This window comes from Crinia signifera, chromosome 8 (assembly GCF_055691185.1).
Source record: "Crinia signifera chromosome 8, ASM5569118v1, whole genome shotgun sequence".
Lineage (NCBI taxonomy): Eukaryota > Metazoa > Chordata > Amphibia > Anura > Myobatrachidae > Crinia > Crinia signifera.
The window spans coordinates 35531637-35549433 of NC_139224.1; the positions used below are offsets into that span (position 1 = coordinate 35531637).

General features: G+C 43.9%; 2 protein-coding genes across 11 annotated transcripts in view; one reads left to right on the top strand and one right to left on the bottom strand.

Moving 5' to 3' along the window:
• NOL8 (nucleolar protein 8) overlaps positions 1–6433 on the bottom strand; it is a 36826-nt gene extending 30393 nt beyond the window's left edge. The window contains exons 1-5 of the mRNA XM_083156149.1: positions 6278–6433; positions 3076–3230; positions 2486–2548; positions 2234–2312; positions 969–1122 (exon numbers count right to left, since the gene is read on the bottom strand). Of these exons, the coding sequence (XP_083012275.1) occupies positions 969–1122; positions 2234–2312; positions 2486–2548; positions 3076–3208 (429 nt within the window). The 5' untranslated portion in view covers positions 3209–3230; positions 6278–6433. The remainder of the gene's footprint in view (positions 1–968; positions 1123–2233; positions 2313–2485; positions 2549–3075; positions 3231–6277) is intronic.
• The window catches only part of CENPP (centromere protein P), a 245147-nt gene continuing 233492 nt past the window's right edge, over positions 6143–17797 (top strand). For 6 of the 10 annotated variants that reach the window (XR_014454320.1, XR_014454321.1, XM_083156146.1 and 3 more), the window contains exons 1-4: positions 6373–6504; positions 9955–10100; positions 11958–12112; positions 16157–16245. Coding sequence is in view for 8 of the 10 variants with exons in the window: in XM_083156146.1 (XP_083012272.1) it covers positions 9958–10100; positions 11958–12112; positions 16157–16245 (387 nt within the window). In the remaining 2 variants the exon portion in view is untranslated. The other 4 variants (XM_083156143.1, XM_083156142.1, XM_083156141.1 and 1 more) reach the window with 4 other exon arrangements.

The window sequence follows — 17797 nt, forward strand, 5'->3', positions numbered from 1 at the left end:
CTTGTTCCAAGGACAAGATGCACTCTATTTGCCTTGAGCTTCCCTGGCAGCTCACATACGATTCGGCACTTGTTGTGCCACTTTTACATATAATATCAAGTAAAAGGACTACTGGGGAGCTGCTGGCAGGGAACAGGCTGCGGTATCGGCAGGAGAGTAAAAAAAAAAAAACCCATTTGAAATGAATTACCGGCCGGCCATTAATTTGAATAGGAGTTTTGATATCTACTGCCTGCCTCTCTATCCGGCTGACAGCGGTGGCAAGAGGGAGGGGGTGGGGAGCACGTTTGCCATTTTGGTTTCTAACCCAAAAATATGGATTAGAGAGGTGTCCTTATAAATCTTAGCCGCAGTCACGCTAATATAACCCTCTTGGCACGCCCAAATAAAAGGAGAATATCAAATCAGCAGTCTCCTGATTCTTCTTTGCCACATTGCGTAGCGATTTAAACTCATTTTTTGGCAAAAAACAAAGTTACCAAAGTTAGATGTATGAGGACACATTTGTAGAACAGATTTGAAAATGAAAATCTCTAGATAAAGTTCTTGTACATTTCTAGAAATGACCTTAAAATGAATTATACAGGGCAGTCCATAAGTAATTGCTCCAGTGTCTACACATATGTGGGAGTAGGGAAAATTGTTTAGGGTAGGTAACCAAGTATATGCAAAAGAAAACTCAGGTAAAACTCGAGAATGATTAAAGATAGCGACCATAGTGTTTCTTATGAAAATATGCGTTTGATATGTCACATGCCTACCTTGTCAATGTCTTATGACATTCTGCAGCTTTATTAGTGGGAAGAGAACTTCCACATTCCAACTAGGCAGCAGGACACCTACCGCCAACTGGAAAAGCAAACCTAAAACCATATCTGATAACTGGCTAGCCCGATGCAGTCTGGTTAATATAATCATACAGGGTATAAAAAGCATATAAAGACCATAGGGGTATCTTGAATATCTACCTTATGATTTGGAACTTCAGTGCCTGGTACAGCAGCCTTCATCTGGAAGTTTGTTACTCCGGCTTTCTGTAGGGACTGCATCACGTCATGCCGCAAATCACTTTGAACTTTTGGCTTCTCTTTCTCTTTGGCTGCTTGTCTCTCTTGTGACAACCTGAAAAGAAAATGCCAAACACAATTTACTGACCACAGAACACTTTGTAATGTGGCTCTTCCCCTCGGGCGATTATTGCCCATTTTCTAAGTGGTCTAAATGGCTTAGAAATCTGCTCACAACTGAGGAAGCCGCTGACCTTAAGGCGGAGAAACGCGTTTTGTTGCCGACCACTGATTGTCAGATCTAATCACCGCAGAATATCGCTGCCACTACTGACTAGAGCAGCTGTTGGACTTATTGGTGCTGCAGAGCTTTCCATCTTCTCTCCATACAAAATAGGAGAGCTCCTCTCAATCTACAGAGGTAAACTGTTTACCTAAGAGCATGGACACTAATTAAGCCGGACACACCACTTTGAGACCTGTTTCTTCCAACTATGCGGGACTGGTAACTATAAAAAGCCTTGCTTAAAACAAAGTAACTATTGCTTTGAATGACTTTCCAATCCAGCCTCATATCAGCAGAATTAAGCTCTATAAAAGCCTCTCCATGTTAAATGTTGTGAGTCTTGTCCGCTTTTGTCTTGCAATTGCAAAATGAAAGACTTATGAAGTGCACATATATGTATTGTTAATGTTGATTTTTTATTTTTTTTTAATAAATTTTTTACATTGCTATAAGAAATAAGTGGTAATTATTGTGCTGCACACCATAGCGCTCCCTGACTTTTAGCAACAGTTTGGACCACCTTTACACCCAGAACAGCCTGACCTATATATGGTGTATATTCAGCAAGGTATGAGAAGAAACATCCCTTACAGCAGGCATGTCCAAAGTGTCGACCCTCCAGCTGTTAAACTACACATCCCAGCATGCCTTGCCATAGTTTTAGCATTCCCTAACAGCAAAACTGGCAAGGCATGATGGAATTTGTAGTTTCACAACAGCTGGAGGGCCATAGTTTGGACATGCCTGCCTTAGAGATTCTGGACCATGCAGACATTATAGCATCAAGCAGATTCCACAGAAGTATCAGGCCCAACCCTTCCATTCCACCACTTTCCAGAGGACTGAGATGTGGTGATTGTGGAGACCAGTGACATGTACAGAACCAACTTCCGATGATGCATGCTTTGAGACATAGGTGCAAAATACAGTATAATCTTACCTATGTAAGAAGCTTTCCTTGGCTATTTCAATTTGTAATACTCCTCCTTTCCACTTGGCTTTGTTTAGAGTAGACACACCTAAAAAAAAAAAAAAAAAAATGTTCATAAGTTACAAAGTTAGATTATAGATCTATTATAGGATGTTAATACAGCATGGGCCATATAGCCACAGCCAGCATTGGCTGTAACACCAAAAGACCCAACATAAGGCCGGTTACAGCTTAATTCAAATAGAACAGAAAAATACCTACATTTTTTCAGATCTGTGTCTGAAATGTTGATGTTCAAGTAAGCAAAGGTCTTTATGGGGTTTCCTGAAAGCAAACAATACAGCATATTACAATGCGGGATACACCAAATAACAGTACACAATTTGGTTGAGAAGAATACATTTTACAGGTTTGGTCAAATCGCCTGGCACAACTATTTGCTCTTGTGCTCAATTGCAAATAAAAAGAAAGGTGCATACCATTTTGGGAAACCATGTAAACACAGCAAAGAAGCAAAAGTGAGAAGTGGATATAGTATCTTGGAGACACAGTAATGCACATAGCAGTTGGGAGGAGACAATGTGGAGTAAGTGAGGTTAAGCATTTCATTTGTACAGATTTTAATGTCTTCAGTGGCAACGGTAAGTGATCTTAGTTCAGAGATTCCGAGCCAGCATGTCAGGTCACATTTTTCTCCTGATTTTAAGGCGCTAAACCCGTTGTTCTTTTTGGATCTTGTTTTCTCAAAAACATAAGGACTTGTACCGGGTTCAAAAATTGCAAAGCATACAACAAAACCGTTAAATAAATGGAAATATAATAAAGGACTTCATTCTTTCCGAGCTCCATACCTTGTTCATCTTTCCTGGAAATGATGTCCACATCATCCACCTTTCCAAATTTACCAAACCTGTCTACAAGTTCCGCATCCGTGACAGTAGGACCGATTCCACCAACATATAAACGTTTCAGGGTGGTCTCCATGACTCACACAAATATTATCAAGCTTTAAATAAAAAATAAATAAAATTAAAAGATGTTTTCTTCTGTCCAGCTCAATTCTACAGGTTAATAATGAATATTCAAAAATTTTGCTGCAACTCTCCACAAACTGTTACACAAACTAACCATAATGTTTATAATCTACGGTACTTGTTTCCTTGCACGGCGCCCATCGCATCACATACCATAAGGCATACGATGGTATGCGATATGATGTTAGCCGATGTTATACAATTTTAAATTGTATACCATCGAATTGTATGCCATTGTATTGCATATACTATGGTATACGATTTTAAATTGTATAAGCACCCTTATGGGTGTTTTCAATATTTAATGTGCCCCCTATAAGATAAATAATTGTATAAGCACCGTAATAGGTGCTTACAATGTTAAAAGCACCTCCACGCCACCCGTACTATCAATGCCAACCCAAAGAGTGGCGAGCGCAGCAGTACACGTCCTCGACCTTTTCATACCCCCACTATCCACATCGGCGTGGAGTTGATTTTATATAGTGTGGCGAGCGCAGCGAGCCCCGCGAGGGGACGCGGAATACATGTGAAGTAATGCGTGTCCGCTCGCTACGCTTCGGGCTCGGTGGCTCGCCGCGCTATATAAAATCAACTCCACGCCTACGTGGATAGTGGGGGTATGAAAAGGTCGGAGGACGCGTACCGCTGCGCTCGCCATGCTTCATATTGCCATTGATAGTGGCGGTGGCGTGGGGGTGCATTTAACATTGTAAGCACCTATTAAGGTGCTTATACAATTAAAAATTGTATGTATACAATTTTAAATTGAGTACAATGCCATACGACTGAATATCGTGGGCGCCGTGCTAGGAAACAAGTAGCTAATCTACTACCTTCCAGGGATGGTCATCTATGGATTACCCATTGAAGGTTGCCATCATTGGGGGTAACCTCACTGGGGTAAAACCATCAGCAAGGGAACCATCGATGGTCATCCTTGTTTTACAATATAGTAGAATGCATGCCAATAAAGCATGGGGCGGAGCTTCACGGGAGTGTTGGAGATGGAGCTGAACTCCCTGCCTTAATGGAAGGAAGAGAAACTGCACACTGAGGATTCAAATAATGTATATTGTATTGCTGAACTGCCATGGGAAAAAAATAAATAAACACACATGTAAAACAACTTCTGGCAAGAAAGAAAGACCAGCACACCACCTAATCCGTTTAAATGCTTGTATTTTCCAAATTAATGCAAGATACATAAAAAAATATGGTACTTATCAATCCATTTTAGCAGGGAAGCTTGATGCTTCATGGCTGCCTAAAGCTGGTCATTCACTAGAGCAACTTTTGTTGAATCGGTTTGATTTAAGGTCCATTCACAATGGGCGATTTTGCCCAGCATGTATGGACAGCGATGACTGCTGTCATTGCTGGGGGGAAAGCTGCTCAATGCATACACACTGAGCAGCTGTCCCCATACCCTGCACAGTCAGCAGGGGGCGGACGGCTTTCCATAGTGCAGCGCTATTCAAAGCCGCTCATCTGCTGGCAATACCAGCAGATGAGTGGCGGCAGCAGCAATGATGTGGGAGCATGCAGCAACGCTCACCGCTGCCCTGTACACATTGAGAGGCTTTCCCCCCTGCCCGGCGCTGTCAGCTCGGGGCAGAGTGTTTTCCATAGCACAGTGCTATACAAAGCCGCTCATCTGCTGGCAATACCAGCAGATGAGCTGTGGCCGGCAGCGATGATGAAGCCGGAGCACGCAGTAGCGCTCACTGCTGCTCTGTACCCACTGGGGTATTTGTTTCCTAGCAGGGCGCCCAGATTTCCTACGTACGCTCAGCAGTTAATTTATTCACTGCACCCTGAGTGAAATCGCATCGCATGGCCCTATTTTGTGGCGTGAGATGTGATCAGATGAGATCTCAGTAGTTCAAATGGTAATCCACGTACAATCACCACACTATATAAAATCAACTCCACACCGACGTGGATAGTGGGGGTATGAAAAGGTCAGAGGATTCATTCCGCTGCGCTCGCCACGCTTCGGGGTGACGTGCTGTTTTAGGTGTTTTACCATGTGAACTACTGAGATCTCATTTCAGATGCGATTTCACTCAGGGTGCAGTAAATAAACTACTGAGATCGCATCGCAAGGCACAAAAAGCCATGTGATGCAATTTCACTATGCAGACTAGCCCACAAAGCAAATAGCTACGTGGGCGCCCTGCTAGGAAACAAGTACCCACACTGGTCGGCTTTCATGCTGAAAGCCGCTCAGAAGAGAAAACTGAGCGGCTTTCACATTAAAGTCCTCCAGTGTGTATGTGCCTTTAAACAATTTGACTGAAAATTCTTATACATTTTCCTGGGTTTGTGAGCAAAGTCCAACCAACTATTAGGATATAAATTGGTCTAGTGTATGACCAGCAATATTGTGCACCAGGCTTCATTAGGGTCTTGACACTTCCAAAAGTGCAGTTGGTGGCGGACTCTCAAATACCTCTTTTCCACCAATACTGTATGTTAGGTGCAACCAAGGTTTTTGTACTTTGTTCCAACCTACGTCAATGCAAGGTCCGACCTCCTTCAGATCTCAGGCTGGACCTGGAATATTGGCAGGTAAAGCCCTTTCAGACTGCACACAACAGCATATCCTAGTGCCAGTGATCAGAGTTTCTTTATAATTTTAGCACAGCCCAAGTCATATCCACATCATTAGTATACAAATGTATATGTAACTACAGTACCCTGTCACATGGTCAGCAAAGGCTATAAAAGCGCACATGGGTCATGGGACTCCCTATTTCACATGTGACCGTAAGTGCCAGATCTGTAAGGGGTAAGAGCTCAGCAGGAGGGCATCTCAAGATATTGCCATGAAATTACTGTAATAAGGGAACATGGGTGGGAGCACATGCTGTCACGTACAGACGCTACTGGGAGGAAACAGCAGCCTGCAAATACAGAATGACACGCCGCAGTGCATATAAAGAACCACCAGAAATACGGTAATATATATATCAAGTAGTCAGTAGAGAACAGGAGAAGCACATTGTACACTCACACTGCTCCCGTGCACCAAGGAAACCCTTCCCTGCGGAAACACGCGCCAGACGGAGACGTTCCGTTCCCAAGTCGGTGCTCACACCGGAAAGACGTCACGCAGTGCGCGCGCTATATCCGCTGTACGTCTGCATCCAGCTGGTGCGCGACTACAACTCCCGGCATGCCTTGCTGTCCACTACAAGTTGGCAGCGCGGGGCATGCCGGGACTTGTAGTCCCACACATGAGTAAGTATAGTACACCCGTATCGGGTGATTATTATACCGGTGCCGGCTTTGTATCTGTCTGTGTGTGAGTAACTATCGGGGCGCCGGAGAAGCATCGCCTGTACGCAGCACAGGAGGCCGGAGACGCGACATCCCCGCTCCATGTCACTGCGCAGCCGCCGATTCCCTTACACGCAGCGCGCTCATTTTTGAACTGGAGGCAGCGGCGATAGGTGAGGTGTGCGGGTTCTGCAGCTGTGGTGCGGAAGCTGGAGGTGCGCGAGGAGGCGGGGCGGGTGTGCATTGGAAGCCTGGGGGTGGGGAGCGCGGAAACGATGGGCGTGGTCTGAGAGGCGTGGGCGTGGCTGAACACAGCTATGAGTGCAGTTAGCTCCTTTGTCAGATGTATATATTACAGAGCTGGTGTTTATCAGCCATCCAATTATATAATTCATGTGTCCTTTATTAAAAGGATAGTTATGTAACCCTAAAAATGCAAAGCACATGAGTGATGTGTACTCTACTGGCCACACAGGTAACGGGTGTATAATGCAGCAGGCACACTGGTAACGGGTGTATAATGCTGATTGCACACTGGTTACAGGTGTGCACCTGCAGCAGGCACACTGGTTACAGGTGTACAATGCAGTGTGCACACTGGTTACAGGTGTACAATGCAGAGGGCACTCTGGTTACAGCTGTACAAAGCAGTGGCTGCACAATGTGGTGTTCAATATAAATATGGCATACAGAATTAGTGACATATATACATGATATACTTCTGAAAGGTGTACATAAATAATGCTTAGTAGGTGTACAAACAGAGGGCACACTAGTGACTGTTGTACAATACTGTAGGCAGACAAGTGAAATGTACAATATAAAGGGACACACCACATACATACAATATATGGGGTATACATGTTATGGATATACAATACAGAGGGCATAGTAGTGACTGGCATATAATAAAGAGGTCGTATTAGTTGCAGATATACAGAAGAGAAGGAATGCTAGTGACCAGGGCCTGCTTGAGGCTACTAGCACCCTGAGGGAGATTTTTTGAAGAGCCCCCCCCCCCCCCCCCCCAATGCGGCGACCGTGCTCCATTATACATATGCCACACACTGTGATGCCCACTAAACATGTTCCACACACTGTGATGTCCATTAAACATATTCCACACACTATGGCGCCCATTACATATTTTGCTACATAAGTGCCGCTTACCTACATGCTCATTGCTAGGGGGTTCTTTCTCAATGACAGGGGTTACATACTCGATGCCAAGGAGGTTTCATGCTAGTTGTCAAGGGTGTTTCATGCTTGTTGCCAAAGAGGTTTTATGCCCATTGCCAAGGGGGTTGCATGCTCGTTGCCAAGGGGATTTACATGCTTGTGGCCACATGAGGAGTCAGCACCGGCAGGGTTTGCAGCGGGCACATTGGAAAACCCACTTAGCTGAATTGAAGCAGTCTGACAGCTAGGCAGAGAGCGGTGGGCAGCCAGGCTGTCTTCAAAGCGGGCCCACAGCTATTTGAAATCTTTTGGTCACCAGCCAATAGGAGCTCGCGGTCTGGCAGCCAATCAGGAACAACCACTGCTGCTCCTTACTGTACTTGTTTTTTTTATGTAGTGTCGAAATGGTAATCGCTGCTTTTTTGCTGCAGATTGGTCGTTTTATACACCATGATAACCATATGTGGTTACAGATAGGGAACATCTTCTTTTTTTTTTTAAATAGCAGACACATAATTATTTTGTGTATTTATTTTAATAAGGATAGTGGTTTAAAAATATCAGCTTCAAAAAATTATCCTGGAAGTAACTTTATACCCCTTATCCACTGCCTTTAGAATCAAAAGTTTTTGAATGTGATGGCGTATTAACCTGGGATTTAGGACAATAGTTTATTTCTGACAGCCATTTTTCTGGGTCCGCAGTGGAAAAAGGGTATAAATGAAAAATGTCTCATAAGTGTCAGATATTTTAGTGACAGAGAAAACCTGAATAAATAGGTACCTTAAGTCTGGAATCGGACATTTTCCATGGTGCCCTTTCTTCCCAGGTACATCTTTCAGTTATAATATACCAACTGCCTAGTTAGCATAACGAGAAAAAAGAGAGCGCACTGTGCTGATCTAACAAATTTAATATGTATATATAAAAAAAGGGGAAATATCAATTGATAATACACATAACCGTACATATAGAATAAAATTACTAAAAACAATAATATGCGATATCCAGCATTAATGATGGGGTATCCAATCAATATTGAAACAATTTATTTCGGATTATTAGCAGCATAGTCCCATCACCTGAAATAAATCAGCTCTGTGCATATGTCTATGAATTAGACTTGTACGAGTTAGCTCCTGATAGAGTATGAAAGTTCATATGCCTTTTTAGATTTTAAAGATAGAGTTCCATTTGATTTATAATTACCAGTCCCGCTACAGCTGTGTGAGGTGTCAAGGGAAGATGTTATTGAGGGGGGATTTTTCCTCATCCGCTACTACCGGCGGGGCTCAGTTGTGATGAGAGCCACCCTCGGAAGCAGACAGTCCATCTCCCGTCTCCCGTTGCCCTCTGGATGTTTGGTGCGAGGGAAGAGACGTCTCACTCACCGGCCTGATGTAATATCACGCTGAGAGTTCCCCGCAGGTCACTCACAGTGGGCGGCCTTTCCTGCGGTAATCCTGGAAAAACGGTTTGAAGGTGCAAGGCTGGAGCTGAGTCAGGGAAGATTTTGCAGAGCAATGCTGGAGGTAAATGACAGGCTTGACGCGTTTCTCCATCCTACACACACAACGGTTTCCTCAGAAGCTTCTTTGAGACGTCTCTGCCCTCGCACCAAACATCCAGAGGGAGACGGAAGATGGACTGTCAACTGAGCCCCGCCGGTAGTAGCGGACGAGGAAAAATCCCCCGTCAATAACATCTTCCCTTGAGAGGCATATGAACTTTCATACTCTATCAGGAGCTAACTCGTACAAGTCTAATTCATAGACACATGCACAGAGCTGATTTATTTCAGGTGATGGGACTATGCTGCTAATAATCCGAAATAAATTGTTGCAATATTGATTGGATACCCCATCATTAATGCTGGATATCGCATATTATTGTTTTTAGTAATTTTATTCTATATGTATGGTTATGTGTATTATCAATTGATATTTCCCCTTTTGTTATATATACATATTAAATTTGTTAGATCAACACAGTGCGCTCTCTTTTTTCTCTTTTTGATTTATTTGGTTGAATTTATTTTCACCTGGGAGCAGCATAATTATATAATTACGGCTGTGGTTATTTGCATACCAATAAGAGTCCTATATTATTGTGCCCGATATACCTTGTGTATAGTATTTGTGTCTAGTTAGCATAACAATGTAACCAATGAATGTTGTTCTTGTACAAAGAGTGAATCGCTATTAAATAGCTAAATGTTTCTTTTCTTACTAGCTTATGGTGAAGATGGAGAAACAAATTGAGAGGCATGATAATTTAATTTCATCTCTGACTCGGGAAATTACTGAACTGAAAGAACGGTACAAGGAGAATAAGAGAGAAATTGCCTTCCATTCCAGTGCCTACATCAAGAAGAGCTTGTTAGTATTGATGCTATTTGTCTGCCAAATATTGATCGGTGCAAAAATGAAATTATGAGCTACGTCACCATTTTTGCTAGTACAATTGCCAGAGTCTAAATTGACAGCTTAGTCTAGATTTCTAGAAGAGCGGTATGTGTTTGTGAAAGTGTTTTGTTGTATTCCACCAAAATGGGATTTACTTTGAACAATACCCTTAGAATTTTGTAACAATGCCCACAAGTATTGTTACATAGAGTCACACAGTGTGCTACAGAAGATTCTCTATAGCAGTGGAACTCTGGGTCCTATATCACTGGGTGTGCAGTAGTTTTCCTACAAAGTGGGAAGCTGTGCATTCTGTGTTCAGCATTCCCTACATGTTGTTGCTAGGACTAACAGTTAGGGCAGCACCCATTCTAATGAGATTCCTACAACAGCTTCACAAGTTATTCCTTATAGCCAGCTGCCTTTCCTGTAGAGCACTATGAGGCCTTTTTGGACCAAACTCGGTTCCTTCCCCGATGTTTGGTGTTTGCGCATGTAATGTGATTTCTATCTAGGTGGAGCATGAAGAAACACTTAGGCTGAAGGCGGTTCGCTACCTACTGTACACAGTGTTCAGTGAAGTTCCTCATGCTGTCATGTTCTGGCTTTAGGTTCTTGACACGGATTTCCTCTATACCGGATTAGGGGCCAGATGCGCTAAGCTTCAAAAGTGATAAAATGGATAGTGATAAACAGCCAGCCAATCAGCTCCTGCCTGACATTTTTCAAACACAGCATGTGGCGAAGCAAGTGTAGGAGCTGATTGGCTGGCTGTTTATCACTCTCCATTTGATCACTTTTGAAGCTTAGTGCATCTGGCTCTAGATGTCTTGGGGTACCATGGAAACAAATTATTAGACAAGAATCTGTACCGTGAAAAAGGTTTGTACTAATGATTATAAGAATATAGATGTAGCCATGTACATCGTGATACAGTTTTTCGCTGGTGCGACATGTGCGGCATAATGCGCACGCATCATAGTCGCACCAATGGTATACGGTCATAAGGTCGACTTGTATTAGTTCGACATGCATTGGGTTGGCCACTGAAAGTCGACATGGCTTAGGTCGACAGGTTTGGAAGGTTGACATAAGCATTAGGTCAACAGTCAAAAGGTCGACATGAGTTTTTCCATTTTCTTTGACACGCTGACAGGCCGTATTTCATGCCCCACCATCCACTAAGGCGTGGAGGGAGAATAGAATAGTGTGTCAAGTGTATCGCGGCATTTTGAACGTAGTGGTACACTTTGATGGTGTCCACGTCGACCATGTAGACATTCTGGACAAAAAAAATGTGAAACACGCATGTCGACCTTTTGACTGTCGAACTAGCGATTGTCAACCTAATGCTTGTGTCGATCTTCCAACCCTGTCGACCTTAGCCATGTCCACCTATTTCTTGTATCGACTTAACCAATGTCGAACTTTTGTGGTTGACCCAATGCATGTCGACCTAATATGGGTCGACCCAATGACTCATACCCGCACAGGTGACCCAACAAAAATCTATTAAGCGGCAGCCCAGCTGCCTGAATGGTGGGTGCGACTAGGCACATGGTAAACTGGTACCCGCGTGCCTACATCTGTATGTACAAATAACTTCTGCAATAAGAGGTCTTGTTAATTTATTTATCAAACCAGCCCTGTATATTGGGGGCAAGCCCTTGCAGCAAAGTCCTATTGCCTCATCCTTGTGGTAAATAAGACAGATCATTTAATGAAAGCCCTTTATGTTTCTTTACTCCTTGCAGCGCTGCTGAATATGTTGGTGCTTTAGAAATAGATGATAATTGTTTCATTTATGATCCTCTTTTTTTTTTTTTATAGACAGTCATTTCAGGGGACCAGTAGTAACGACGCCGATGTCGATGTTCAGAAGAAGGTGCAGACAAAACCTGCACATTGTGAAATGGAAATTCAGTTCTTTAAAACAATCACTGGGATTGAGTTTACAAAATACTTTAAGAAAACAGAGAACAAAAGTAAGTAATGCTGTGTAAGAGCATGTTAAAGGGTCGATTCAATTACACTTGAGCTGCTGTTGCTCATCATGTGAAACCGTAAAGCTGTGTACACACGGGGGCCATAGGGGCTGAAATCGCTGGAAGTATGGTCGCTGGCTACCATATTGCCAGTGATGGGAGTGTGCCCCAGGGGATAAATCGCCGGGTGCATGCTCCCGTTTTCAGCCCCGTTCTAATCACTGGTCGCAGGTTCTTGCTCCTGCCACCAGCTGATTACCTCTGCGGCACCGCCCGGCAGAGGTTCCCTTTCATCAGCGACCAGAGAAAAGGAGAAACTGAGCAATATATCTCCCCTGTGTGTACGGGGCTTAAGTGTAGCTTTTTGGCAGATGGTTCTTGTGATACTTTACCTGCATACAGAGTGACAATACAGCAGTAAAGGCAGCTTACAGAATACCCCCTGGCTATAGTATGCCCTTCTCACAGCAAGTGTTTGAGCAGGAGCCACAGCCACAATTATACAATACATGCTACCATCCTATTGGCTTCTATAGCTTGGACAGAACCGGTGCACTGTGGCTGAATAGCTTGGGCAGTATTAGTGTACTGTGGCCCTTATTCACGTTGATTCACTCCCCTGCGTGTTCGTGCATAGGAGCAATGTTTTGCGACTGAGCATGCGCATAGTCAGTTATGCGCATGTGCAGTAAATGTGTGCGAGCGGCCACGGCGAATAGATTATTCACTGGCGCTCGCGCACATCAACGCGGGCGGGGTGCGTGGGTTTGTGGGCCACGGAATTCGCCCATGGGAATGCCCAGCATTTTCTGGGCGTTCCCATGAAAACGCTGGGCATTCTCATGGTAATTCCCCAATGGTGCGGCAGGCGGGCATCTAACGTCAGCGGATGTCAGCTGCCCGCCCGCTTCCCGCACAGGCATTCGCAGATGTAAGACACCAAAGAGCACTTGAAAAATCATTCGATGGTCATTGAATGTCTTCGTGTCCGAACGCAAGGCTGGGAATGGACATGGAGTATGCAAATAATCCTTTCACATGCCTGCGGGTAATAGCACCGTGTGAGTGTGTGTGTGTGTGGGGGGGGGGGGGGGGGGGAGGCAGCTGTGCGTGCGGTAGGCTGTGACTGGTGGACTTACAAGCCTGCGAAATTCGCAGACTTGCCAGTCAGCCTGAATAAGGGCCTGTGTACGATTGAATAGCTTCTTCAGAGAAGGATTAGTGCACTGCATCCAACTATATAGCTACTGTATAGTAGACCAAAACAAACGTAAGTAGATTTGTATTACTATGACATCCTTCGGGTCCGTAATGTGGTGAGGGACAGGATTAATTTCTGTTTATACACATATTTTCTGATTGGTAGACATTAGCACTAGTTTTTCCTGTTACATTGACCATAAATAATTTGAATTGGTCCTGGACCACCAACCCTAGGCACCCCTGCAACTGTTTTGAGACACCTCAGGGTGCCCTGGCACACAGTTTTGGAACCACTGTATACATATTTGCAGTGAATACAATATAGTTGTATAATGGCCATGTAATGAAATCTGAAGATGTAATGAAGTCTGAGTTCAGCGGACTGCACGGCTGCAAATGTGGACTTCATTACATCTGGCCCAATATATGCACAGTATACAATGTGAACGATACCTCTAAAATAAGCATATATTTTACAATAATGTCCATGTATTCCCCCGCTTTCACAACTTGTTTTCTATCATTCAGAAAGTTGGATTGTGGACTTTCTGAATGATAGAAAACAAGTTGTGAAAGCGGGGGAATTCACCTCCCAAGTGCGGCCCATCAGCACAGGAGCCCCCCAGGGCTGTGTACTCTAACCCCTGCTCTTCTCCCTGTACACCAACGACTGCACCTCAAACACAGTAAATCAGTAAAGATAATCAAATTTGCAGATGACACTACAGTCATTGGCCTTATCAAGGACGGGGACGAATCGGCCTACAAGAAATGCAGCAGCAACCATCTAGAGCTCAATCCACTCAAAACCATTGAGATGGTAGTGGACTTTAGGAAGAAGGCTGTTGGTGTTCCTCCGCTAACAATTGCTGACAGTGTGGTGTCTCTAGTGGACTCCTTCAAGTTCCTAGGAACCACAATCTCCCGGGACCTTAAATGGGGGCCCAACACTGATACTATTGTTGGAAAAGTGCAGCAGAGGCTGTTCTTCCTTAGGCAACTGAGGAAGTTCAACATCCCACAGAAGCTTCTGCTCCTCTTCTACTCTGCAATTGTGTACTGTGCTCCTCAATACTGGTCTGGTACGGCTCCGCCAGCGAAAGAGACAAATGCAGACTCCAAAAGGTAGTCAGAACCGCAGAGAAGATAATCGGGACAGACCTTCCCTCTGTCCAGGACCTGTACCTGTGCAGCATGTGCTTATCACATCTGGGTGCTGTGCTGCTTACCGGAAACCTACAATCCTCTTCTTTTGCTCCCAGGGCATGATTACCCAACAATACAATTTAATAGGATGAGTACAGGGAGTGATGATGTCAGGAAAATCTACTTTTTCCCACAGATATATTCAGGCTATGTATTAGAAAGCGAATATTTGCATCACATATACAGATGGAGCAGCTCTCATTTGAGCCGCTGTCCTCCGACAGAAGGGGGCGCGTGCGCATAAGACGCTCGTGCGCGCCGTTCTGTCGGAGCCCTCCACCCGTCTTTCCCGCTCCTTGCTTGCCTGCAGCAGCCGGCCCCGCTGCCTGCTCGTCTCCATAAAGCTGCCGATCACCGCTCCACTGATGGGGGCGCTTGCTCGTCCCAGTCCGCCGTCCACGCCAGCACATGCTATCTGGCAGGCTTGCTGATGGCGGCTCCATCTGTATCACTTATATGATCTTCCTTCTGTCAAGGGTTCTCAACTTGTGATTCATTGTGTAGTATAGTAAGTATAATCCTTCCACATATATACATATATATATATGTATATATATGTATATATGTGTGTGTGTGTGTGTGTGTGTGTGTGTGTGTGTGTGTGTGTGTGTGTGTATTAAGAGGGTGCATATCCTACTGATGGTAGCTTTGATAAGCTGGTCATTCTGTTTGTAGATACCAAAAGCAGACCCCAAATATATTATAACAATAAAGCTCTTAGGGACCGATTCAGACCTGATGGCATGGCCAGCATTCAGACAGACGGTGCCCTGCTAGAGTGAAATCCCACCTTGCGACTTGATCTATTTGCAGCCATGCAAAAACCTTCAGAACCATTTGTAAGCCGCTCACCATTGAATGATTTTTTTTTTTTCATTGGGCACAATGAAGACGGGCATATTCGGCCTGTTGCTGACGTCACACACCCTCACCTAAAATGTTTGAGTACACCAAGTGTTTTTCCTGTCACTACCAGCTTATTTTCTGGCACGCCTAGCGTTTTCTATTTTGGCACTCCCATGCAGCGGCCGGTTACCACCCCTAGACGCCTACTTCCTGTCAATCACCTTGCGTACGGTCAGCGATCAAAAAAAAGTAGCAGGCTTTCATCGCAGAACTTCCTTGCACATGCGTTCTACGGGCCTTGTGCATGCGCAATCTATCGATAATCGGCTGCTGTGCTAATTCGATGCTCCAGTTTAAGTAGACGCACTGAGGCGATTTCTATAAATGTGGAGCAGTAGATATGACACTAATGTTAGTAAATGGAAGTAAAATATTTATAGTTTATAGTGGCTGTACTGTGATATCACAATGTTGCAGTTATTCAGACATTTATTATAAAAATAACAAATGGTTATTTTCTTTAACTACTGTTAATTCCAGCTCTGTTGTTACTAACTACTATACTGTAACTCAGGGCTGGGCAAATGCGGCCCTCCAGATGTTGATGAACTACACATCCCAGCATTTCTTGCATCAGTTTCAGCATGGCCACATAGCAAAACTAATGCAAAGCATCCTGGGATGTGTAGTTCATCAACATCTGGAGGGCCGCAATTGCCCAGCCCTGCTGTAACTCTTTATGCAGGATAAACTGTGTCCTTTTGTAATGATCCCTGTGTTGTCCTACAGCTGACAAGGAGATCCTGTATAACCACAAGCTGGCGGGGCGCTGCCGATCCTTTTCATATGAGATGGAGTTTAAAACATTGGACTCTCAGGTATTTTACACATTTGAAATGGTTTTCTTGAAGTTAAGGTTTCAATACAAGGCAACATTCGATACCAAATACAGTATACACATAAGTTCATTCAGTTTACAATTCAAAAATAGTTATCCAATACATAAAGCAATACAGCACCCACCTTAATATACAAGGACAATAATCCAGAAGCACATTCTGTATTGTTGCTCTTCATTTTTCTGTAGTGTCATCAAACATTTAGGAACATGTTTCCAACTAGAGGCATAAATGCATCGGCTTTACTACTATTTTCTTATTTTCCAACCAATATAAAGGTCCCCATAAACTATGCGACTTCTCTGCCTATGATGCCCCTTGAACCGCCCAGTAGCTTCCCGTGCGGCAGGGACACATACAATATATCGTATGCGGTCCTTCTGCATACTGTGTATCATATGCAATCCTGTTCCTCTTTGCCCGGGAGAGGGAGGCAGAGTCAGATGTGCAGCAGGCCTGACTTCCGGTTCTGATCCGATGCGCACTGGACTGTGCATTGGATTGGATGTTAAACCTCTCCGATTGGTCTCTTTTTACCTGATTTCTCAGCCCCATCCATCGGGTGAAAAGAGGCCAAATTGGACGAGTGTATGGGGGACTTAACAATGCAGATAAAAAGTTTACTTCAGAGATAAGAAAAATAGAGTGAAGAATATTGAAAGATTCAAAATTGCTGCTGTTGAAGATCAGCTGGGTCGTTAGTAAAGGATTTACTAAAGGTGCTATAAATTTCAACATCACCAGCAGATGGCAGCAGTATATTATATGTTAGAGTTAAGCAGGCCATACATCTACAGATTTATTGTCAGATCTGGTACTAGATGAGAGAAAATGACCATTTGCTTTGAATTGCTGGAAAACTGCTAAAAACGGTCACTCAGATATTAACCTGGTTTTTGTTCCAACCAGCCAGATCTGGCAATCAATCTGTAGATGTTGTGTAGCCTGTGTATTGAAATCTGTGCAGTCTATTCTTATGGTGCCCATACATATGTGCGATCGGTTGTTATATCGTGCTGTGATTTCCCTTGAAGCTTCCCGTGTGATAAATTGCATGCCCCTTGTGACCTGAAATCGGGTGATAGAATGAGGGCTGGGCTATATGGGGGTATTTACAGTTCAAAACAGCACAGATCACGCATCGCATTTGTTTAAAAACCACATGCGATTGCACATGCAATGCAATGAATATTATTTGCGGCACATAATATCTTCAGATGCGAGATTCGAGCAGCGTGCCCGTGCACTGCGTTGTCTGACACATGCGATTGGCGTGCGATCCATGCAATTTGTCGCTGCGATTGATCAACATTGTGTGATTGTACCTGATATCTCACAAGTATATGGGCACCATTATAGATTTGTTTTACCTACTGTACTCTCATTTTGATTTTAACACGCAGTCCTGCAACTAACCCCACACCAACATGAGTACCTCACAAAGAGCTGTTATCCTACAAAATACCATTATCAACCAGTGTGCAATATATTTTCCTCATTACACGTGTAATTATATTGTACTTCATTATTA